This window comes from Rhodnius prolixus, unplaced genomic scaffold (assembly GCF_049639745.1).
Source record: "Rhodnius prolixus isolate KJV_2025 unplaced genomic scaffold, Rpr scaffold_2, whole genome shotgun sequence".
Lineage (NCBI taxonomy): Eukaryota > Metazoa > Arthropoda > Insecta > Hemiptera > Reduviidae > Rhodnius > Rhodnius prolixus.
The window spans coordinates 30,589,775-30,612,260 of NW_027411592.1; the positions used below are offsets into that span (position 1 = coordinate 30,589,775).

The 22,486-nt window shown below is 35.6% G+C and overlaps 1 protein-coding gene across 2 annotated transcripts in view; it reads left to right on the plus strand.

Annotated features, from left to right (window-relative positions):
* LOC141449460 (uncharacterized) overlaps positions 1–22,486 on the plus strand; it is a 290,112-nt gene that overhangs the window by 180,838 nt on the left and 86,788 nt on the right. For both annotated transcript variants that reach the window (XM_074118937.1, XM_074118936.1), the window contains exon 8: positions 15,903–15,914. In XM_074118937.1, coding sequence (XP_073975038.1) covers positions 15,903–15,914 — 12 coding nt within the window. The remainder of the gene's footprint in view (positions 1–15,902; positions 15,915–22,486) is intronic.

Sequence of the window (22,486 nt, forward strand, 5' to 3'; positions counted from 1 at the left end):
TATTAGATTTTTTTTGTGGTTCTAGCTGGTGCTAGCTCTCCTCTACCTGTATACTAAGTCGCGGTTCGAAATTCAGTGTTTGCGGCAAATTCCTTTGATCTTTTGAATGGCCATATCTCCATAATTATTAAAGTTAATGAATTTTTTTAAGTGGTGCAATGGAGTGCAAAGTGTACTTAACATAATGAAGTAAGTTTCAATCAAATCCGGCCAAATTTTTTTTGGCGGGAAAAAAACTTTAATTGCTTATTGTGGCTTTTCCTTGGCGAATTTAGATTTTTTTTTGGTGGTGCATAAGAGTGCAATGTGTTTCGAGCTCGGTGCAAAAGTTTTGTCTCAAAATTCAACCAAAGTGCCGCCAGGTTAATGGACCCGAAAGGGTGATTGTCTGTATAATAGATAAGTAGTATAGTTCGCCAGATTTATATAATAAATTGTACAAACTGAAAAGCAATGCACAGTGAGAATAAACAGAAAAGGGATGCCAAAAGCCCTTGATCCTAACTGCAGAGCATTTCTGCATAGAAATATGAAGTTCTTTTACTTGTAACTTTTGTACTTAATAATATAATGAAATAATTTTTAGTAAGAAGTTCCTTCGTTTTCATACTTCCTTACGATCCAAATGGACTACTCATTATAAGAAATCGAATTACTGGAAAAATTAATTTTAGAGAAATACTCGAAATTGTAAGAAGTGTAAGTTCAGAATCAAAAGACTTGCTTTCTGGGCTGATATCAATTCGCGTGCTTATCTCGTTTTTTGATGCTTATTGTTATTAACTTTTAAATTATATCACCAAGTTACATTTTACATTTAATTGTTTAGCTCAGTTCAGCTCATTTATTCTAACTGAAATACAAACGAAAAAGGAAATATTAGTTCGTTTATTTTTACTAAAACTACCTGTCTAAATGGGTGAATTAGTATTATAGTAACGATATTGTAGAAAGTATTTAGCAATTTTTCTAATTAATGGGTAATACACATTAAACTATCAAATTTCATTTCAAATAATTTTTTTTTTTTTATCGTAGGAAAAATATTAACTAGTGCGGAAGTGTTTTCTTATTCATTCGGTACCCGGCCGTCTACTTCGGCTCGTGTCGGAATATTCCGCACTTGGAAGACACACTTTCCGCCATAGTCACAAAATAACTACCAAAAATTTATTTAGTAAATATTTTATATAATTATTTTCGTAAAAATCTGTCGAGAAACATCAATTTCAGACCACCTATGTATAATTTATTTATTTAAAAGATCATGTGAAGACATGATAGTTTTAGACATGACTGAAGTTTGACGCATAGATGTCCGAAACGTCTCTTAAAATAACTAAAAATGAATGATTTGACTAAAATAAATATGGTTTTGGAAATAAATTTCTATTTTTCCCCCCTGCTGTTAGAAATAGACTAAATATTTTTCTATACGAAATCGTAACTCGGCAAATACATTTAATCCGGAAATTAAAAAATACAACTTTTGTTTTTATATAGCAAGTGTCAGTGTATTAATTATGTTTGCCATTTGTTTATTCGGGCATTGGCCGGCCTCCAAAAAAAAGACGGTCTAAAACAAAGATCAGCGAACAACCAATTTGTTGATCTCTTATTGTAGTTTTCTGAGAAAAACTTTTGGCATGGGGCGCATTGTTACATTTATAATTAGTTTTAGTAATTAGTTGTGTATTTCTAGTTAGACGAAATGAGAAATATTTGAGTGGAGGTTTAGCTAGATCACATTACACGAGGGCCAATTTGGTTATTAATCTCTGCTACAGTTTTTTTTGTAGAAAGTGTATCTTTGTGGTGATACGGCTGACATTACATTCTGGCATTGGATCACTCTAGAGTTCTCATCAAGTTAACGATTGAAGTAGGAAGTCAATATCTACCATTTCTTGACAAGCAGAGGCTCTGTGTTTATTGCCGTGGTACTGTAAAGCGGGACGTAGAAATAATCGCAGCAAGCACTGGGGAAAATCTCAGGACAAAGGCAGATGTTACAATTCATTTGTCGCCACTGGCGTAAGTTTACCAAGGCAACAAACTAAGGTCAGCCACTACATGCTTCGCATTGGCCAGACAGCACTCTATATCTAGATTTGACAAAAAAGATAAAGAAACGGCAGGACAAGTATTAAATGTTTCCTTGTCGGAATGAAGGCGGTTTTTGGCTGAAAGTTTGGCATTTTGGAAAAGAGAAACTCGTGGGTTCAGGATAGCCTCTCCAGACACTTTGGTCTAACAGACAGACGGGTTTGAAGAGATGTTACAACTAGTGGGTACAACAACAGATCTCTCAGGAGATTGGTTGATTGGCCAACCTCCACGGAATCCAATTTAATATAATGTTAAGATTAAAGATTATATTCACACTGCAGACAACGTTTATTACGTTCTAATCGTTCGTCATTTGGGTGTGTGTGTAATGGACGCAACCAGGGAAATTTATCATTTGATCCCGATAAGAAGTGGAGTTAATCATTTCAATGAATTTAACCTTTGCTTATAGGGAAAATAGGAAAATTGAATTAGATGCCCAATAACAGTGGTGACATAAACAGATTTTGGGTGAAAAGTGATTAAATAAAAGACGATTTGACGCTTGTAGTGCAGGCGGTGGGGTTATCATCCTAATTGGATGAATATTCGAAATGAAGTCTATTCCGCCCGACTGACTGATAGATACATTGGCCAGTATAGTCAATATCTAATGTGATCTGTTCGCGGTTGTTTTATGGAGCTATTCTCATTCTCTATTGACAGACTTCACTAATTCTGGCCATTTTTCAATCCAGCTTAATTCCACTTTACCCTTAATTATTAGTATGGGAGTTTTCCTCCTTCTGCGCTTAACTATATCTTTTCTGTTTCTGTTAATCCCAATTTCAACTGTCACAGTGGATGACCAGTTAACGATACAGGCTACTCGAATTTTTATTTCTGTCTTATTAATGTCAGTGTTACTTCTCTTCTTAAAGCATACATCTACCTTTTCATCTAATTCCGCATTACCCACGCCTAAAATAGGTGGACGAGATCGCGTGACATAGTTACAGGATCCTGCAGCAGGAACTCCAAAATGACGGCCCCTTACTAAGGCTTCTTGAAGCTATAGTACCTGTGGAAGAGCTACCCTCCTGATGTACTAATTTAATCTAATTATAATTTATTTTAAATATAGTTTTGTTTTTGTATTTTAGCCGAATTTACCAATAATGATCGATGTAGGTTTAAACATAAGATTAGAATAATAGTTTTGGTTTTTTCAACCGTTGTTGATTGATGATTTTGGGGAATTTCGAGGTGCGGTCATCAATACAAAAAACAAATTTCGTTATTTTATACCAACGTTTCGGTAAATTTATTACCTTCATCAGGGTATTGTAAAAAAGTTTGTATAGTTTAATGTTGAACTCTATCATCATAACTGGTAACTGCACAAACTTTTTTACAATACAAATCATAAGATTAGAATTGTTTAACTTTTAGTCACGTTTATTTAGTAACAAAACTATATTAGATTATAGTGCCAAGATGTGTTCAGTATAAAGAGCCAATCACACGGATCATTACCTGTTGAACCAACCATATGACAGTCTGTGTACTATGCCGAATAGTATACATTAATTAATAGGGCATGTTGATGTTTGGGGAAGATGGAGAGTTATAAATATGAGGCGGGCATCCTAGACCACTATTTGGCAGCATTTAGGTGGTAGTTATGTCAACAGTTGCCAGGCACCCAGCTCCCAGCTAACCACAAACTTATCTCCATAATTCCACACTTGTCACTACAAATCATCTTTCTGTGCTCCCTGAGATTTATCATACGTTCTATTCTATTCCTTTTCAATGGGTAACTAGCCTTATTTTCTCACACCTCCGCGATCTTGCAAATTTTACATCTTTAGGAATATTTACAGGAAATAAACGTTTTGAGGTTTTTCTTAATTGTTTTTTTGGGGGGTTTCAGCTCAACTCAAAAACGGGGAAAACGCCTGTAAAATTCAAAATTCATGAACTCATAACCGCTACGAACGAAGCGTTAAGGTTTTGGCCTGACTCGGTCAACCGGGAGGCCACTTTGCTGCAGGAATTTTTCAAGCTTCTGCGATTTTCTCCAAAATTGGGAACTTGTAGATCCATAATTATTATTTAACCATTTCCCCTGGACTATTTGATTCCGTACACTTCTGAGTGAACGAATGATTAACTGCGCTCTACTGTGCGATGTAGCGTAATGCATCATGATCCGTCCATTCCGTAATAACAGCGATGATGAAGTGAGTACTTAAAATTCCGAATTTAGTTTAGGTCAGTTCTGGTGAAATATTAAATCTACGCTACCCTCTAATTTAAAGCATCCTATTTAAAAACTTGAGTGTTATATACGTAAGTTAAGAAAAATCATCAAAGAGCAATTAGAGAAATTAGGAAAAAAAAAAATTATTATTCTATTTTTCTTTGTGTCCTGTTATTTGGTATTTTCGGCTGATGGAATCCAAAGACCTTCATTTGCTGGCATCTCCAAATATTAAAGTTGGGCTTTATGCGTTTTTCAGTTTATAACAAATTGCTCTATAATACTCGTACTATATTATTTCTTCCTCTGTATTATCCCCAGCCTTTCCTTGCAACCTCTAATGTCGTCCGCTACCTTGGATTATACATCGACAATAGAATTAACATGCGCCCCTCATACACGACTAAAAGCCGAGCTATCACCCACGCTACAGATTTGTAAATAAAACTCTTTGTTAAGAGATCTAAACTACCATTACACCTCATGTACACAGCACTTATTAAACCGCTAAGGACTTCGAACTAGTGTTGTTCAAGAGCTGAGCTATAAGGCTATAAGGTTCGAGCCTTGAGCGCTCGAGCTCTCAAGGCTCAGCGGGTGGTTCGAGTCAGAGCTCGAGCTGAAGCCTCACAGAGAGCTCGGTAAGCCTCCAAGGCTCGGCGCAAAAGGCTCGAGCTTTTTTTTTTTGTTTTTTATATGAAGCATTTTATTTATACTATTAATAAATTCATTTCTTAAAATAAAATGGACTTATACCAGCTAATGAATTTTTCAAACATATTTTTGTATAAATGAATACAATCATTTTTAAAATGTTCGTTACTCATTGATTACTCGTCATTCCTTAAGAATTTAAAAAGGCTTGCACTTTGTGAGCCTTCAACTCCAGGTTTATGAGCCTCCAACTTGAACTTCACGGCTCGAGCTTCGAGCCTTAAGCTCGAACCTCAACTGAACAACACTACTTCGAACTGTGGGATTTCACAAGAATCCCTTCCTACTCCACAACGCATATGTGAACAATCCATAGAACAATCGTCAAAGCTCTGTTCTATGGATTCAGTGGCAACTTCACGATGTTACCTAAACCCTTTCTTCGGCCGCCTCGTCATTTCCTCCCTAGAGCTAGAGCTGGCGATTGTGACAATTTGGTTATGAGTGCTACCATTGGGTTGATTTTCTGCTAGATCTTTTTTTTATTACCACTAGGTACGATGTTTGTTACTAGCATAGTATTTTCTTAAGACGCATTATTGCCAGCGTAAATTAAAAAGAAACGTTTTATTGCTGACCACCCACCCAGACTCAATTTCTGAAGCCTCTAATTAGACACAAATTACGACAAAGTAAGGATTTCCGATAAGAAAATTGTAAAAAGTTTAGAAAAAAAAAATAATAATCCGCAGGAAACAATGCGAGGTGTAAGAGGAAACAAGCAAAAGAATATGTCATGAAGTTTATCGTAGTTTAAACCGGTAATAATACCATTTAACAATGTCAAGCAAAGAATGTGCTTTAAATTTCAATTAAAGTCAATGATAAAGATCGGGTCTGCTGATGAAGTAGATCCTATGATATAAGAAGGACAGGTTATATTGCAGACTGGGGGCAATTAAAGAGGTATTTCTTGCAACTGTCTTCTTTTATGTATGCCATAATTTCGATCTCCCAACCGCCGGATCACTCGCTTTAGCTTAATTCTTTGTAGATAATGTAGGATAAAGGATGTGTATTTGTAATAAAGCTATTTCTATTTATTTTTTTACTAATTTTTTTCCACTATCAACTTAATTTCGTTTAACTAAATGAAAGTTATTTTTCGAATGACTTAAGTGTGATTTATTAATATTTTTGCTCTTCAACAACTAATTTATACTAGATAATATTTTTTTCATTTTACCAAAGCTTATTTATGGAAGTTTGACAGCAGACGAAGAGCTTCTTCAAAGATTATGACTAAAATACAAGCCTCCAGGGCTAAAACCTCTAACCTCCTCGCTGTTCTTTAGATATAACTGATAAGATAATGCTCCCTAGCTGAGCGTTTTTCTTTTTTCTAACTGCGAATACCCAAAAACGAAAAACCTGAGATGAAATAACAAAATCATCTCTCTATGAATCATCCAGAGATTTTTATGAAATCATTGAAATTAAGGGAATTCATCTGCAACCAAGATTATCGATTTGTTTTTTGTGATTTCTTTTATTTCGTGAATGATACTTTGGTGACTCGTTAACTTGAGCCGTTTGGACTCTATTCTACCTTAAAAAGTAGTAAACAAACGCTACTAAATAATATGTTTAAGATGATTTATAAAATAGCTTAACAAGATCAATGGATAGATAATCAAGCAGATACAAATATAAAATAAGAATATACAATACTTGTAAAGGAAATGGAAGATAATAGCATGTGTTCGTAGGGGACTTTTATAACTTATTTATAGAGGAAGTTGTAAACAAAGTAATTATACTCGTATTACGATAGTCGTACGCGTTTTTGATATCGTTTTTATTCAAAAATGAAATAAATTAAAGTGAAAAATAAAATTTACATATAAACGATTGAATGTGTTATTGTACGGGCGAAGTATTTCTGGAAACAATTTTTTTTTTGTTTTTTTATTTACTAATTTTGAATGTAATCTTGAAAAACTGCTAGAAAAGCATTCAGCGTTTTTCGGTAGCCTGCATCCTGTTGACATCATAGTCCTTTTGAGGATTTCGTCTATCTTCAGGAAATTGGGGAATATTATATCTCTACATCAACGGATTCAGCAGCAATAAGTCTTACTGTTCAGTTGATCGTATTGAATGTTCACAAGAGCAGTTTGTTAACTTTGACCGAAAGCTCACAAACTGAGATTAGCAAAACGAGGTTTTCATTATTTATAAATACTGGCAGTTTTAATTAAATGTCTTTTAGAAGTAGGCGACTCAGTTTTCATTTTAATAGCTACATTTCACAATCCACTTGACATAATTTGGAATAAATTAAAGTTAGTAGTAATCGCCTACTTCGGGCTTAACGTCCAGCTACCAATTAGGTGTCGTGGACGGAGGCGACTAGCAAACATACTTTACTGTAAATTTCTTTTATTAACCATTAAATAAAATCCCGCCTGAAAAAATAAGCGTTACTAAAAAAAAATTATCCCATTTGGTTAATTATTGGCGTAAATAAGACATCTTTTTCTAAAGTATAGGTGGCTCTATTTTACGTTGAATGATAAAGAATGGGCGATTTTAATGAATTCTTTTTATCTTTCAATCACGGCTTAGTAATAAGTCTCCATGTAACAACTTTGACGTCGGTTATATGTTTACCATGAGTTAATGTTTCTTCAGTTGAGTATCTAGGGTTAAATGAGAGGTCCTAGAGTAGGGTTCCTCTAAAGCAGAGATAGCCTAGTTCCTATCTAGCTTTCATGTTAGGCAATAGGGCAATAGTCCGATTTCAATAGTAGAGGACATGAAGACTGAATAAAATAAAAAATCCTGCGTTATATCTGATTTTATTTTCAAATTTCATACACCATACTCCTGCATTCCATTTTTGCAGCTCACAATCTGCTATTCAGAACTGGCGGTGAGATGAGATTTGCGAAGATCAGATGAAGTTCAGGCGGGCATATTTGTTTCCTTTTTTGGCAAACTGGACTCTTGCGAACTACCATATCCAACGCCAAAATGATAGGGATTGGCAAGTTTCCTTCAACGGTTATCAGGTACAAACGTTCGGGAAATATTTCCTTGGATTGCAACTTTATTGATGGTGCCTGCCCCATTCAATTCACCGATTAGATGATCTTATTTGGAAATCCTTCTGTAATCCTTCCTCTTAATCCGGAAAGTTTACGCCATGATGAAAGCCACTGTTTTCCATATTTCTTTATTTATGTTGTTCTAGCCCTCAACTAAATACGGTTATTATGTTATAATTATAATCAATACCAATAATCAGTACATAAAAAGTGGTAATATTAGTCTTGGATCAAGTAGACAATTATCAGCAGAACAATTTCCATATTCTTATTTAGTATTAAGTTGCGCCACCGCCAAACAAATATTTTATACTTGTTAGCATTTGGAATGTTTTAATCTGCATGGAACTTCCTTTTCTTGGTATAAAAATATTAGAAGCCATTCATAACTTTATCTTGTAATAATTCTTTACGGCTAAATTAATTGTCTGCAGTTAAACATTTTTAAAGAGTGAGGATAAAGTTAACGTTAAGCGGACAAACTGGAAAGGGATAGATGTGGTTATATTTAAGTTTAACCTTTCCTAGTGTATCTCAACGCCCCTCTAACCTTTCATTTTGAAGTTACTCTAGCCCCGGAGCTTAACTTGATCATGTGCGGTAATTTTCTTTGAAACTCTAGCAAGAGAGATAACCTACCAGTTTTTGTTGATAATTATTCGCTATTAAAGTGTAATGGTAATTGTGACTACGAAGTTAGAAGTTGTGTATCTTTTAAATGAAATAATTGTTCTCTCATTTGTACCTCTTCGATTTGTATAATAATAAAAATTAATATCCAATAATCGCTATCAAACATTGGTGGCTTTGATTAAAGATTAACCTGTGACCCTATACCAAAAGTAATGCCAATATTAGCAGCCATTTTTCGGAAATTTATGTATAAAATTTTTATTATTAAGAAATGGATTTTTTCTAATTTTAACTCGGAATTTTACTCATTTTACTCATTACTTTTTTTACGAATATAATAACTGAATTTAGAGTTCTGTAAAATTCGTGAAATGAAGTTGCAAGAGTTGGATGTAAGCAAGAAGGTAATTACTGGACGACTGAAATTGCTCAAGATCAGCCAAATTCACGGGCCAATCATTTAGTAAGGTGAACAATTTTCATTTGGCTCACTACAGTTCAAAATTTTTCGTTTAAAATAGGAAGACCATTCATCTTTTTTATTTAGATAGTGAGTGTAAATTACTATATTTGAAAGTAATATTTTGTTTTATTCTATTAATGTGGCTGTGGCAATAGATGTCCAGGATATTTCTGTAAAAAAAAAAGAAAAAATCATTTTAAAATTCTCCCTGTAAACAATCGCGCAGGGTTTATTAATATAATATTCTGTAACAAAGGTTTTCCTCGTATTCTGAGCTTTCAGTTCGCTTACTCCAGGTTCTGTGGTTGTGGAGGTAACAGCGAAGTACAGGAATATCTGACTGTAGAGGGTAGGCTGGGAGAGGTCCTATAGGACAAGCAGTGAGGTAAAGGGCTGTTGTGTACGCTTGGTACATGTACCGCCCTCGGCTTGTTATAAAGAATGTAAGAGAGAGTACACGGACCCTGAGGCTGGCCCTTGTACCAAACACAACTACAAGTTCCTAATTAGGGCCTACAGTCTCTACATTCTCCTTTCTAAGCGCCATCTATATATATCCAGAATTGCAAATTCCATCTTTAAGATAATTTTGTATTTTTTAATGTAATAATTTTTTTGATACATTTTTCTCAGTGCTGTTGAAATGAAGTGGATCTCTTTTATATGTTATTTTTTTCTCTCTCCATAAATACTTTTTTTTAACCTAATATTACTTTGAAAACTTAGTTTTCGCTTACTTTTAGTATTCGGAGTTATTATTATTTAATTACAAAATAATTTACATTTTTATGTTTTATTACTTCTTTATTTATTTTTAGGTACATTTAGAAAACCTCTTATAAGGTTAACAGAGATTTTCTTAGTCCCTGCTCCTAAAACAGTACATTTTATTCTTACTACAATTAATTCAGACTCTTTTGAGATACTCATCCAAGATATAGTGACTATTATAGATAATGTTTCTATTATTTCATATTATTCTTTGCTCTTTTTTGTCAATTCTAATTTAACCAGAGATTCAGGCAGACAATTGTAGAAATTATCATGGTCCGTACGAGGGTTTTTTTTCCAAATTGTGTCCTACAATGTAAGCGCACCTCCTGCAAATACTCTTGAATTGTCGACTTATCACGCACAAAGCCCGTGGCGCTTAAACTTGCTTAGATTCTCAAAACTCGAACTTGCCAGAAAATAGCAGTAGGACAAAGTGTGAATACCCTTGCGCGGCAATAGTTCGTGCAACTCCTACCTCTCATACTACACCCTGATTACTCTCCTTTGCTGCTTGAAGGTCTTTGCGACCAGAGATGCAACTTCGTCATTGTATCAGTCCATACGTCTTAGCTACGTGGAAGAGCTCAAAATTGGTTTATTTTGGTCCTTCAATAAGCTGTAGGTTCGTCAGTCGTCTCATCAACGTAGCATACTCAATTTCTCGTCCGTAGGTACCCCAACATATATGGGACAGTGCATTCGCTGTTTACCTTAAGTGAGAAAACCATTTCCTGTGAATTTTATTCCTTCATTGTCAAAAGATTGTCCCTCATGTATCTGGACAACTGTTGGGGAGCTTGTTGGTAACCGTGCCCTAGGCTCTCTCCAGTATCGGATAATGCGGTAACGGCTGTAACATTTCCGCTCTTCCAATACAAGATGTATCATTTAAAGGAGGGTCCTATGAGAGTGTTCTATTTGCATTCTATTCTTCGCCGCTTGAAAATCAAATATAGTGTTTTTTTTTATGTTACCATCGTCTAGATATTGGTCCAGCCATTAAAAGGGCGTATAAAAAATAGCCTGGAAAATGACAGAAGTTTCATGAACATGAAAAAAAAAAATATGTAGGACATTGCCGCAAATGCTTGCGATGAGAACGGGCATGAGTCAAGTTCCCTTTAAAAAAACCATTGAATACGTACTAGAAGAGTCTCATATTGAGAAGTGGATTTACATTTACAGTCGAACTCCTGGGCCAATTATTGGATTGTGGGACAATCAACACTTTCGGTTGACGTAAAAGGCGAATTCGATTAACTCTATTGTGAACTTTCTGGTTTTCAGGACGCGAATTTCATCCGGAATCTATTTCCGATGGGCTTCATGAAGTTTGAACAATAATTAGAAAGGGCGAACATCTATCAAGTTTTTGTACATTCGCAAACAAGTATTTTCATGCAAGGTATAGTTCGGATCGGATAGTCTCGTCACATTACTTCTAAACTGTGCTACTAATATTGTTTTCTTTCATTTCTTGATCAAGTGATGAATCCATTTTCCTTGATAAACAGCTGATGGAAGATGCACTTTTATCAGCCATTCAAAAAATTGCTGTTACATTTAAACGCTGTTTTATATTTTGTTCTTCAAAAAGCGTTAAAGGAACCTTCCAAGTCAGTACAGGGCTTTCTCCAATAAGAATATATATTGGTTTTGTGACCGTAAATTATTAAATTAAGGATTCAAAATTGAAAACTATTTGACCGATTTTGTATCTTTAATCTCCAATAAGGTCAATTTTCTAATTTTTCATTTCATATTTTTATTTTATGCATATTTTAGGAAGATTCTAGGATAATGTAAGCGTACAGTCCCCTAAAATCTGTCGCTCCTCTCTGGATATTTTTGATTTGTCATTCCAAAACCTATAGACCTAAATTATATTAATCTTTAAAGTAAGTGCCGCGAATTTTGAACCTTCCATATTGTAGACTAAACAAACTCGGAGCGATCGTTTATCGAAACTAATGTAGTTACTACCGCGGTAAGTGATTTTGACTCTGGCAAACTATTATAATTACAAACTGGTACTTTCAAATTGCAATATCTCATTAAAATAAGACAGGAATACATTATGCACTAAGTGTTCATAACTAAATTGCTCAAATTGTTATAATTATAAATTTAAACTTCTGTAAAGGTTAGTTTAGCTAAAACTTCTTTGCACTGTCGAACGAAGCTAAGTAGATTTTTGTAAACTATAGTTTTTATGATGATTTAAGGCGCGTCATCATCAGAGGTTATTGGCGCCCGGAGCTTCTTTCGGTGCACTGCCGGCCTCCGGACATTGTTCTCTCGTTACAGACAGCAATGTCCATCAGTGAGCTGTAAGAAGCTCCTAGGAAGAGAAAGTCTAAGGACCAGCAGTTGGATTCGAATTATAAATTATAACTTTGTCAATCTAATTTAATGTACGAGTATATATCATAGTGACTATTTTCCTCATGTTTGTTTGGTTTCAGTGATTAATGTCAATTCATGGGGCAAAAATGTACTTTTCAAACCCTTAACCGAAAGACCTATTTTCTGCAAGACTGTAAACAATATTTGTAGTCGAATGTTTAGTTCCTTAATGGTATGCCAGTAAGAGAAGTGGTGTATTTTGAATTTAAGCGCTGCATTAAGCCTAGCTTTCCAGAACCCTAGAAATATCAACATATTATACACATTTAGAGGTGTTAGGATTTCTAGTCTAAATATATCTGCGGCTTTTCCCTAGAAAATAGAAAATATTTTAATAAGTATATTTAATATACGAGGGTCGTTTGAAAAGTCCGTGCAAAGTCAGAGAGATAGCACTACTGGCGCGTATCGAGGTTATGTTTAGTTAGTAGTATCTCTAGGAAGAACACACACCAAGTTTCAGCCAGATTGGTCTATTTCTTTGTGTTTGGCATTCGTTTGAATCGAGGAAGTCGAGTGATTTTCAAAAAATGGACGAAAAATAATTTCGTGTATTGATTAAACACTACTTTATGAAAGGCAAAACGCCTCAGGAGACTAAAGAGAAGCTTGATAAACATTATGGTGACTCTGCACCTTCGATTAGAACAGTTTATAAGTGGTTTCAAAATTTTCGGAGTGGCCATATGGGCACAAGTGACGCTGAACGTTCTGGACGCCCTGTTGAGGTTACTACTCCAGAAATCATTGATAAAATCCATGATATGGTGATGGCTGACAGTAGAGTGAAGGTGCGTGAGATTGCTAGTGCTGTGGGCATCTCGAATGAACGGGTACATAATATTTTGCATCAACATTTGGACATGACAAAGCTATCCGCAAGATGGGTGCCGCGATTGCTCACGCTTGACCAAAAAGGAAATCGTGTGAAGTGTTGCAAGGACGGTTTGCAGCTGTTCCAGAAGAATCCGCAGGAATTTAAGCGTCGTTTCGTCACTGTGGATGAAACATGGATACATCACTACACTCCTGAGACCAAAGAACAATCTAAACAATGGGTTACCAAGGGGGAATCTGCGCCAAAAAAGGCGAAGACCGTTCCTTCGGCCGGAAAGATTATGGCAATTGTCTTTTGGGATTCGCAAGGAATAATCCTCATCGACTATCTGGAAAAGGGTAAAACTATTACAGGTGCATATTATTCATCGTTATTGGACCGTTTGAAAACCGAGCTGCAAGAAAAACGCCCACGATTGGCCCACAAAAAAGTCCTTTTCCATCACGACAACGCACCAGCTCACACCTCAGCAGTTGTGGTCGCAAAATTAATGGAAATAGGGTTTCACATCCCCCCTATTCTCCAGACTTGGTTCCCTCGGACTACTATTTGTTCCCCAATATGAAGAAATGGCTGGCGGGAAAAAGATTTTATTCAAACGAGGAGGTGATTGCAGAAACGAATGGCTATTTTTCAGACTTGGACAAATCCTATTATTCGGAAGGGATCAACAAACTAGAGCAGCGTTGGACGAAGTGTATAAGCCTAAAAGGAGACTATGTTGAAAAATAAAAAAGGTTTACCCCAAAAAATTAAGTAGTTTTTATTTTTGCACGGACTTTTCAAACGACCCTCGTACATATGTCAAATTATAATCTATACTATCCTAGTATTTTTAAATTCAGAAGTTTGGTTTTCCATTTATTTTCATTACGAATAAATAGGTGCAAGATTCATCAATCCTGACACCAGTCTACAATCAATTTTCCAAAATTTATCCAAATCATCCAGACTTTTTTAGATAAAATTTCTGAACCTGAAAAATGTATTATTTAGTTGTCATGAGATGGAATCTTTCCTCACGGGTCCACTTGAATCCAAAACCGAATGCCTAATTTGATAATTTCGTCCTTGAATTGTGCTGGCCCACAAATTATCACTCCTTGTACTTTACCAGGTGAGTATCCAGCCACCGATACACCTGTCGAGGACCGTAACCTTGAAGGTTGACTTAATATTAATTAGTACAATCAGAATATAAGAAAAATAGATTGTATGTAGGCTGTGCCGTTGTGGATTGTGGTCCTGAATTGAAGGTTTTTTAAAAGATATTTTTCTAGTTAAATATTTTTTGTGACGGCAAAATAGCTGATCTGTCCGTTGGTAGGTGTGAATATGTGTAATTTAATTTTGAAAATGAATTCCTCACGAGTGCTTTTCGTGTACCGCTGGCCACCACACTTACTGTAAGAGTTGGTCTTGTTATTTAATCAAAGTTAACCAGTGTGCAAACATGCGTTCTCGCGTAATAAGTATGGTAAGACGCCGTATAACACGTGTTTTGATTGGTTTGCCGGTGTAAATCTCCGCGCGGTCCAGCTCTTCTTCCTTTCATCACTAATCGGTTCAACAACCACTTAAATGTATCTTCTACTTTAAAAAAAAAAAATTCTAGATTGGATTCTCAAGAACAAATTGGTGCAATTTGCAGCCAAGAGGTAGTCTCGCCGCTATTATTACTATTAGATATGGAGCGATGGTGCGATTAACTCCCAATTCGTGCGCCCAAAGATGAACCATTTTGATTTATCTCTTCATAAAGATAATTGACGACCGCAACCTGTTACTCTATAGCAACCTGTTTCTTCAATTTTTTTGTTCTTTCTTTGCCTTCCATTTTTCTATTTCTAAACAGAAGAGTGTTATTAATAGCACTATAATATGACAGCGGTTTGGATGTAAATTAATACAGATTAAAGTTAGTCAACAGCTAATTTTCAATATGTTGGAAATCGGTTTGTCTGTGCCCATGGTATATACCTCCCATCCTCATGAACTATTGAACTTACGTCGTATAATATGTGAAATTAAAGGGTAGGAATTAGCTGGACTTAACACGTAGATCCTGGGTTTGAATCCAGCTGCTGACCTTTAGAGTTTTTCTTGCTAAAACCTTCTTACAGCTCCACCTTAAAGCTTTAAACAGTATAAAATATTATTTTATTAATAAATCTTTTGATGTTATATCTTGCAAGATAAAAAACGACGTGCCGAAATCATACACACCCCAGTCAGTGCTCCTTTCTAGTTCTCTAACCACATTATCCACAATGCCCTTTAAAATTCCCTTCGTCTCGGACATCGCTCAATCCCGTTGCCTAAACTTCCATACCCAACGGTCTTCTTACACGAACGCTTTAGTCCAAACCCTCTTAATCTCCACCCTCCACGACCGTAGTTTGGTAGCTTCGCGACCAACTGCGAATGTAGCATCAGCTATCTAGTGTGACACTCGTGAATCTCTTGTGCTATAATGGCATATTACGTCTACTATCGCTGGATGGCTGACGTTCACGCCAATCATGTCAGGTATGCTCGTTGGCCTTTAGCCTATCAGCACACTTACGTATTTATGGATTATGGCAGGTCATATGTTTTACTTATTGCATTTATCTTGCATTTTGTATTTTTAGCCTTATTTAACTCTGCATTTCTTTAGAGTTTATTCTAATTGATTTATTTTTCTCATTGTTTCATGTGCTGCTTCAGGATCCGACAAGCGTAAGTACATCAGTTTCTTACGCAAATTCAGTTCTAGTTGGAGAAAATTGATTGGTGGATTAAGAAAAAATTACTTCATCCCTTCACTGCGTTTCGCGCCTTTATTAAAATATTGTGAATTTTGCATCTTTCAAAACTGGCATTTATACTTAGTTATTTCACTTTTGTACTTTCACGAATTTAACGAAATGGCGAAATTTTGTTTATTTTTAATTTTTCAATTTTTTACTTCTTTACGTTTAATATTAAACATAAAGCGGGTTTATTATTTAGGCTTTATTTGTAATGCCGCTGTTCCTTATGAAATGTTTCAAACAGCATAACTTGGTGAGCAATTTTTATCAAGTAATTAAGTATTATATCAAATGCCTGAATTGTATAATCTGCATTATACATACACATGTAGTGTTGCTTCTAAAAACTTGAAATCGGTTGTAAGCCTCACTTTCGAGATAAATCTTCTGAATTATTGGAAAGATATAATTTTCAAGAAAACATTCTTTCGATAAAAGACCATTGCGGCTATTTTAGGAATTGTAATATTTAAACAAGTTCCAGTTCGAAGCTAAATTTAGGCCCCAGCAGTTTAATTTTATGAGCCTTTCACTGCACAAAGCGATTAACTTCATAAAACAAAAATTGGAGAAATTCGACGAATTAATGTACATTGTTCTTTGAAATTCCCTTTTTAATATAAATTCAAATAAATTTACCGTTATCATTCAGCGACTGCTACTGAATTTGAGTTGAATTATTGCAACATTAATCAGAGTTAATCAAAATGGCTTCTGAATAAATTATTTATTATTCAGTGGCCAAAAATATTTCGTCGTCTAATGGTGTTACTCTTTATTATTTGGGAAATATATTATAAACATAAAAAGCTGTGAAGAACCAAGTACTTTTGTTACTTAAATTTAAGATTTGTCAAAAAATAGAGTTTATCGATTTGTGCAGTGAACGGCTTTTATAAACGTCTATTATGACTCAGAATTTTCGTTCAATTCGTCATGTTGATTTAAGCGGGTAATGTTACGGAAAAAACATCTGTCAATAAAAAATTTCAAAAGGGAGTTGATGAAGTAATAAGCATATGCTTGCTCAAATTTAAGGATTTTTTATTGCTTTTGATGTAAGGATATAATTGATGATTTTGGGAATATTGAGGTGCGGCCAATCAATAAATTCAAACACAAATTTTGTTTCAGCTCACAAACGTTTCGGTAAATCTATTACCTTCTTCAGGGTCTGTACAGAAGAAATATTACACTAATATAGATACAGATTGAGTATCATAAAAATTTATACAAAACTTTGTTCACGGTAAGTTTTTCAAATATTTTTATATATTTCTAGATAATTTCAAAAAATCGTAAAAAAATTTTTATATAACTTTTATGATACTCAATCTGTATCTATATTAGTGTAATATTTCTTCTATACAGACCCTGAAGAAGGTAATGATTTACCGAAACGTTGGTGAGATGAAACAAAATTTGTGTTTGAATTTATTGATTAGCCGCACCTCAATATTCCCCAAAATCACCAATTTAACAACGGTAGAAAACCAAAACTATCATAAGGATATAATAGTTTGCAATCGAGACTTGGTTATGCTTACTTCTATTAGTATTTTCATAGGCGCATCCAGAAGACTACAGAGGTATGGAAAAATACTAGCTTTCCAATAATATACAATAAATAAATGTAATTGTAACATGACTTAGATAATAATAGTTATCATGACTTAGATAGTAATAGATAACAGCTCTTAGATAAGTATAAATGCTTAACTCTCCTACATCTGAATAGAAAAACGAATGCCTGTGGTGTCTGCATTTTAATCTATTCCTTCTATTGTCTGTCGAATCTACAATTACTACTTCGCCAATGGCCCGGGAAGGTTATCGTGCAAGACAGATTGTTATCTCATTACACGCTTAAGTCCTAAATACACGCGAATCCAGACAGTATATAACACAAGTGTCCATCAAGCCAGATTCTCACTGCCTTGACTATCTTCCTGTTGGCATGTAGAGTCGCCTGAATGGCTGAGAAAATTTCGACTCAGTAATTGATTATCTTTCTTTTAGTAGAAGTAATGTATGGCAACTAGCTTGTTAGAAGGGATATCAGATCTCGAATTACCGTCCTGCATCCTGGCTAACCTCGTAAACGTTACTATAATTATTCAATCATAATGACTATCAGTTACTAATGTTTATTTTATAGCTTAAAGAGATCGTGTTGCCTGAATAAAATTTTGTAAACCTGTTCTGAGAAACAGTCACCATTAAGAATGTATCCTAAATGAAATTATAATTGATTTACTTCTCAAACCAAACACTCCCTCTCTGCCTCTCTGAAGAAAGTCTGGGTGCGTCTATGAGTATATTAATTGAAATCTTTTAACATACTTAAAAATTCCTATAAAACAAGTTTTTACAAATCGTTATTTCTTTTAATAATGTATCTTTGCATTGAGTTATTCAACTAGATTATATATTGTGCAATATACATAGTTGTGAATGCTTGCGCACCAAGAGACAATGTAGAACAATGTACGTTTGTTTCATGCGCCCCCTGCCGTGCTCTACTACTGGATGGGATCTTCCAACTATCTGCTCATGCTGTTCTGGTTATCTCAACTTGGCATCAACTCCATTCTTCCTACCTACACAGGGTGTAAGTATCTTATCATTTTCAACCTTCTTGTTATATTTTTCATTCTTGTTATTTAATAACATTTATTTATTTAACTAGTTATTGGCTTTTTTGTTTTGCTTTAAAGGTTTTTTTTTTTTTTGTCAATATTGCGTGTTGAGATTTTTATTTTGCTTTTATTTATATTTTATTTAGGCTAGTTATTTTGGTATTGCACCAAAATATTTCATCTTGTTAGCAAATTATTGCAGAATTTTATTTTTATATTTCTTCGCGTTGTCAGCATCTAGTTTATTAACGCAGATGTCTTTTTTTTAGAGCACTACTCGCCACGAGAATAGCATTCTCTCATTACAGATTACAGTTCATAGTTTCTCACAGAACTGTGTGACTCTTAGGAAGAGAAAATATAAGAGATCACGTGTTTTCTACGCGTTGGTGGATTTTTGCACGTAAATCTCAGCAAAGTTACCGTTTCAGAGCTTGCTTGATGGCGTCCAAAGTACGAGGGTCGTTTGAAAAGTCCGTGCCAAGTCAGAGGGATAGCACCACTGGCGCGTATCGAGGTTATGTTTAGTTAGTAGCATCTCTTGGAAGAACACACACCAAGTTTCAGCCAGATCGGTCTATTTCTTTGTGTTTGGCATTCGTTTGAATCGAGGAAGTCGAGTGATTTTCAAAAAATGGACGAAAAAGAATTTCGTGTGTTGATTAAACACTACTTTATGAAAGGCAAAACGCCTCAGAAGACTAAAGAGAAGCTTGATAAACATTATGGTGACTCTGCACCTTCGATTAAAAAAGTTTATAAGTGGTTTCAAAATTTTCGGAGTGGCCATATGGGCACAAGTGACGCTGAACGTTCTGGACGCCCTGTTGAGGTTACTACTCCAGAAATCATTGATAAAATCCATGATATGGTGATGGATGACAGAAGAGTGAAGGTGCGTGAGATTGCTAGTGCTGTGGGCATCTCGAATGAACGGGTACATAATATTTTGCATCAACATTTGGACATGACAAAGCTATCCGCAAGATGGGTGCCGCGATTGCTCACGCTTGACCAAAAACGAAATCGTGTGAAGTGTTGCAAGGACGGTTTGCAGCTGTTCCAGAAGAATCCGCAGGACTTTAAGCGTCGTTTCGTCACTGTGGCTGAAACATGGATACATCGCTACACTCCTGAGACCAAAGAACAATCTAAACCATGGGTTACCAAGGGGGAATCTGCGCCAAAAAAGGCGAAGACCGTTCCTTCGGCCGGAAAGATTATGGCGACTGTCTTTTGGGATTCGCAAGGAATAATCCTCATCGACTATCTGGAAATGGGTAAAACTATTACAGGTGCATATTATTCATCGTTATTGGACCGTTTGAAAACCGAGCTGCAAGAAAAACGCCCACGATTGGCCCACAAAAAAGTCCTTTTCCATCACGACAACGCACCAGCTCACACCTCAGCAGTTGTGGTCGCAAAATTAATGGAAATAGGGTTCCAACTCGTGTGCTGGTCTATAATTTATTACAGATCCAAAGCCACGGTTCATGACTCATCTTGTCATAAACACTGTGGATGAGTCTGTAGGGATCTAAGGGTGTTTCTAAGGCATGTAGAGGTATTTTCCTTCTTTAGGGTCAAGATCAGTGATTATTTACTTTTGGAAACCGTCAGAGGATCAGCTGGTCTCCTTTATGCGAATATACAGCCGCAGTAGACCTGCTTTGGCAGCTGCATTCAACCCTGAAGGAGAATTTATACATTTCTTCCAAGTATTTTCTAATTCTTGATCGGCGCTTCACCGCTAGCGGTCGCTGGAAATTAAGTGACTGCAGCCAGTTAAGTTATTACAGGCGATTTCACCCAGGAAGCTTCTGCAGGAAAGCCCACCAAGGACTCACCTAGTTCTCCCACTTCTATTCCTTTGTAGTTTCTCAACTTCCAACTGCTTTACTTAGCCCAGCATTATTACTTTTTCCTATAAACGGTATCGCTTATCTTTTATGTGTTTTATTTAATTACTGCTTGTCGCGATATTAGAGGTTGTAAGAGGAAACTGTCACGTTCGCCCCAATTCCCAACAGAGGGGGGGGGACAGTGTAAATTAAGACAGTCATAATTCTTCCAGAAACATTGCAACTATGACATTATGCCTCTAATTATATCATGGAGTGCATCAAGTACTGAAGATGAAGTATGATGGCAGTTGATGGTGTCCTGAAGCACGTTGGTTCAACATTAAAACAAAAGTAGGTTTTGTCTCTCCACCTGTTTTCTATTTTTATATACGATATGTAATATGTGTGTTCACATGCAGATGGCGTTATCTTGATCTCACTTTATTACAACCTTCAGACAATGTCCTTTAATTACCGTTCGAGCATTATAAATATATTGTCCGCCTTCGTGTCCTCATCCTCCCATATTATTATTATTATTATGGCAACATGCAGTCATGTTTAAAGGTGAAGCCAAGAGTTATCAGTATAAAACGGTGATCCATTTCTTATGTATATCTGTTTTTTCTTTTTATATATGTATATAAATATAGAGTTCTCTCTTTCTGCTTTATCCTAAAAAACTAGAGGAACAACTTTTCAAAACGTCAAAACTTTTTAAAGCCTTGGCGTAAATGACTAAATACTTCCGTTTCTGTAATAAATAACAAAAATGTAAGATGCTATCTTTGCGCAAATGACGTTTGATATTAAACTGACATTTTCAGTTTAATCTCTTATTTTTAATTTCACCTGTGGCTGTAATATCAGTAGGTGCAAAGACAGAGGTGTGGAACTGTAATAGCTTTATTGAAATTCCTCCCATATTTCGCACATTTATTCTTATTTCCTAACACTTTATCAGCGCATACTATCATACTGTACCAATATCGCACTCTTAGTAACAGTATGATCTCTTTGCGATTCAAGGCATACAAGATATTGTAGTTTAGAAATTATATTATTACTAGCTGAATTCGGAATGCATGATTAGAGACACAAGTTAAGTGACAGTATGTTTTTCTAAAAATCACTTCGAATGGATGCAGCTCGAATTTCACACTTCTACAAAAGTCGAAAAGAGAACTGTAGTCACAGCAATAATAACTTCAATGACCATTATTATTATAAATAAATAATTTTAAAACAATCGATCCTGACCATCACTTCGGTTTTCGGGTTTGCTACTCGACTGTTCTCCAGGCACATCGAGCAATGGGTGTAATCGCTACTTCCCTTGAATTAAATCAGTACTGCCCGGGAGTCTTCCTAGACATATCTCAGGCATTTGACAGGGTATGGCACGAAGGACTGCTTTATAAACTCAAACGCCTACTGTCTTCTACCTTTAATCTCATCTTATCTCTCCGACCGTTTCTTCCAAGTCAAATAAGGTTCTTCTTCTTCTCTTATCCTTCCAATACTCGCTGGAGTTCCTCAAGGAAGCATTCTAGCCCCCTTATATTATATTCTCTGTACTGCCGACTTACCAACTCATCCGACTATAATTACTTTCACCTTCGCCGACCACACTGCAATTCTTTCTTCTCATCTAGATCCTGTAATAGCATGCCGTGCACTCCAATCACACCTAAATCTTCTCGAGCCTTGGCTGCAAAAGTGGAGAATCAAAGTGAAGGAACTGGAATCTAAATACATAGTATTCACTCTAAATAAGAAAACTCTCCCTTTTCTCTCCTTCCACAATACTTCTGTACCAATTACTAACCAAGTACGATATCTCGGACTACATCTTGTCAAACGACTAACTTGGAACCCCACACCAGACTCAAACGAATTGGCCTCAATCTGAGGTATAAAATGTTGATAAGACTACTCGACAAATGTTCAAAACTAACCCTGACAAACAAACGAACACTATACACCGCCCTACTTGCCCCAATATGGACGTA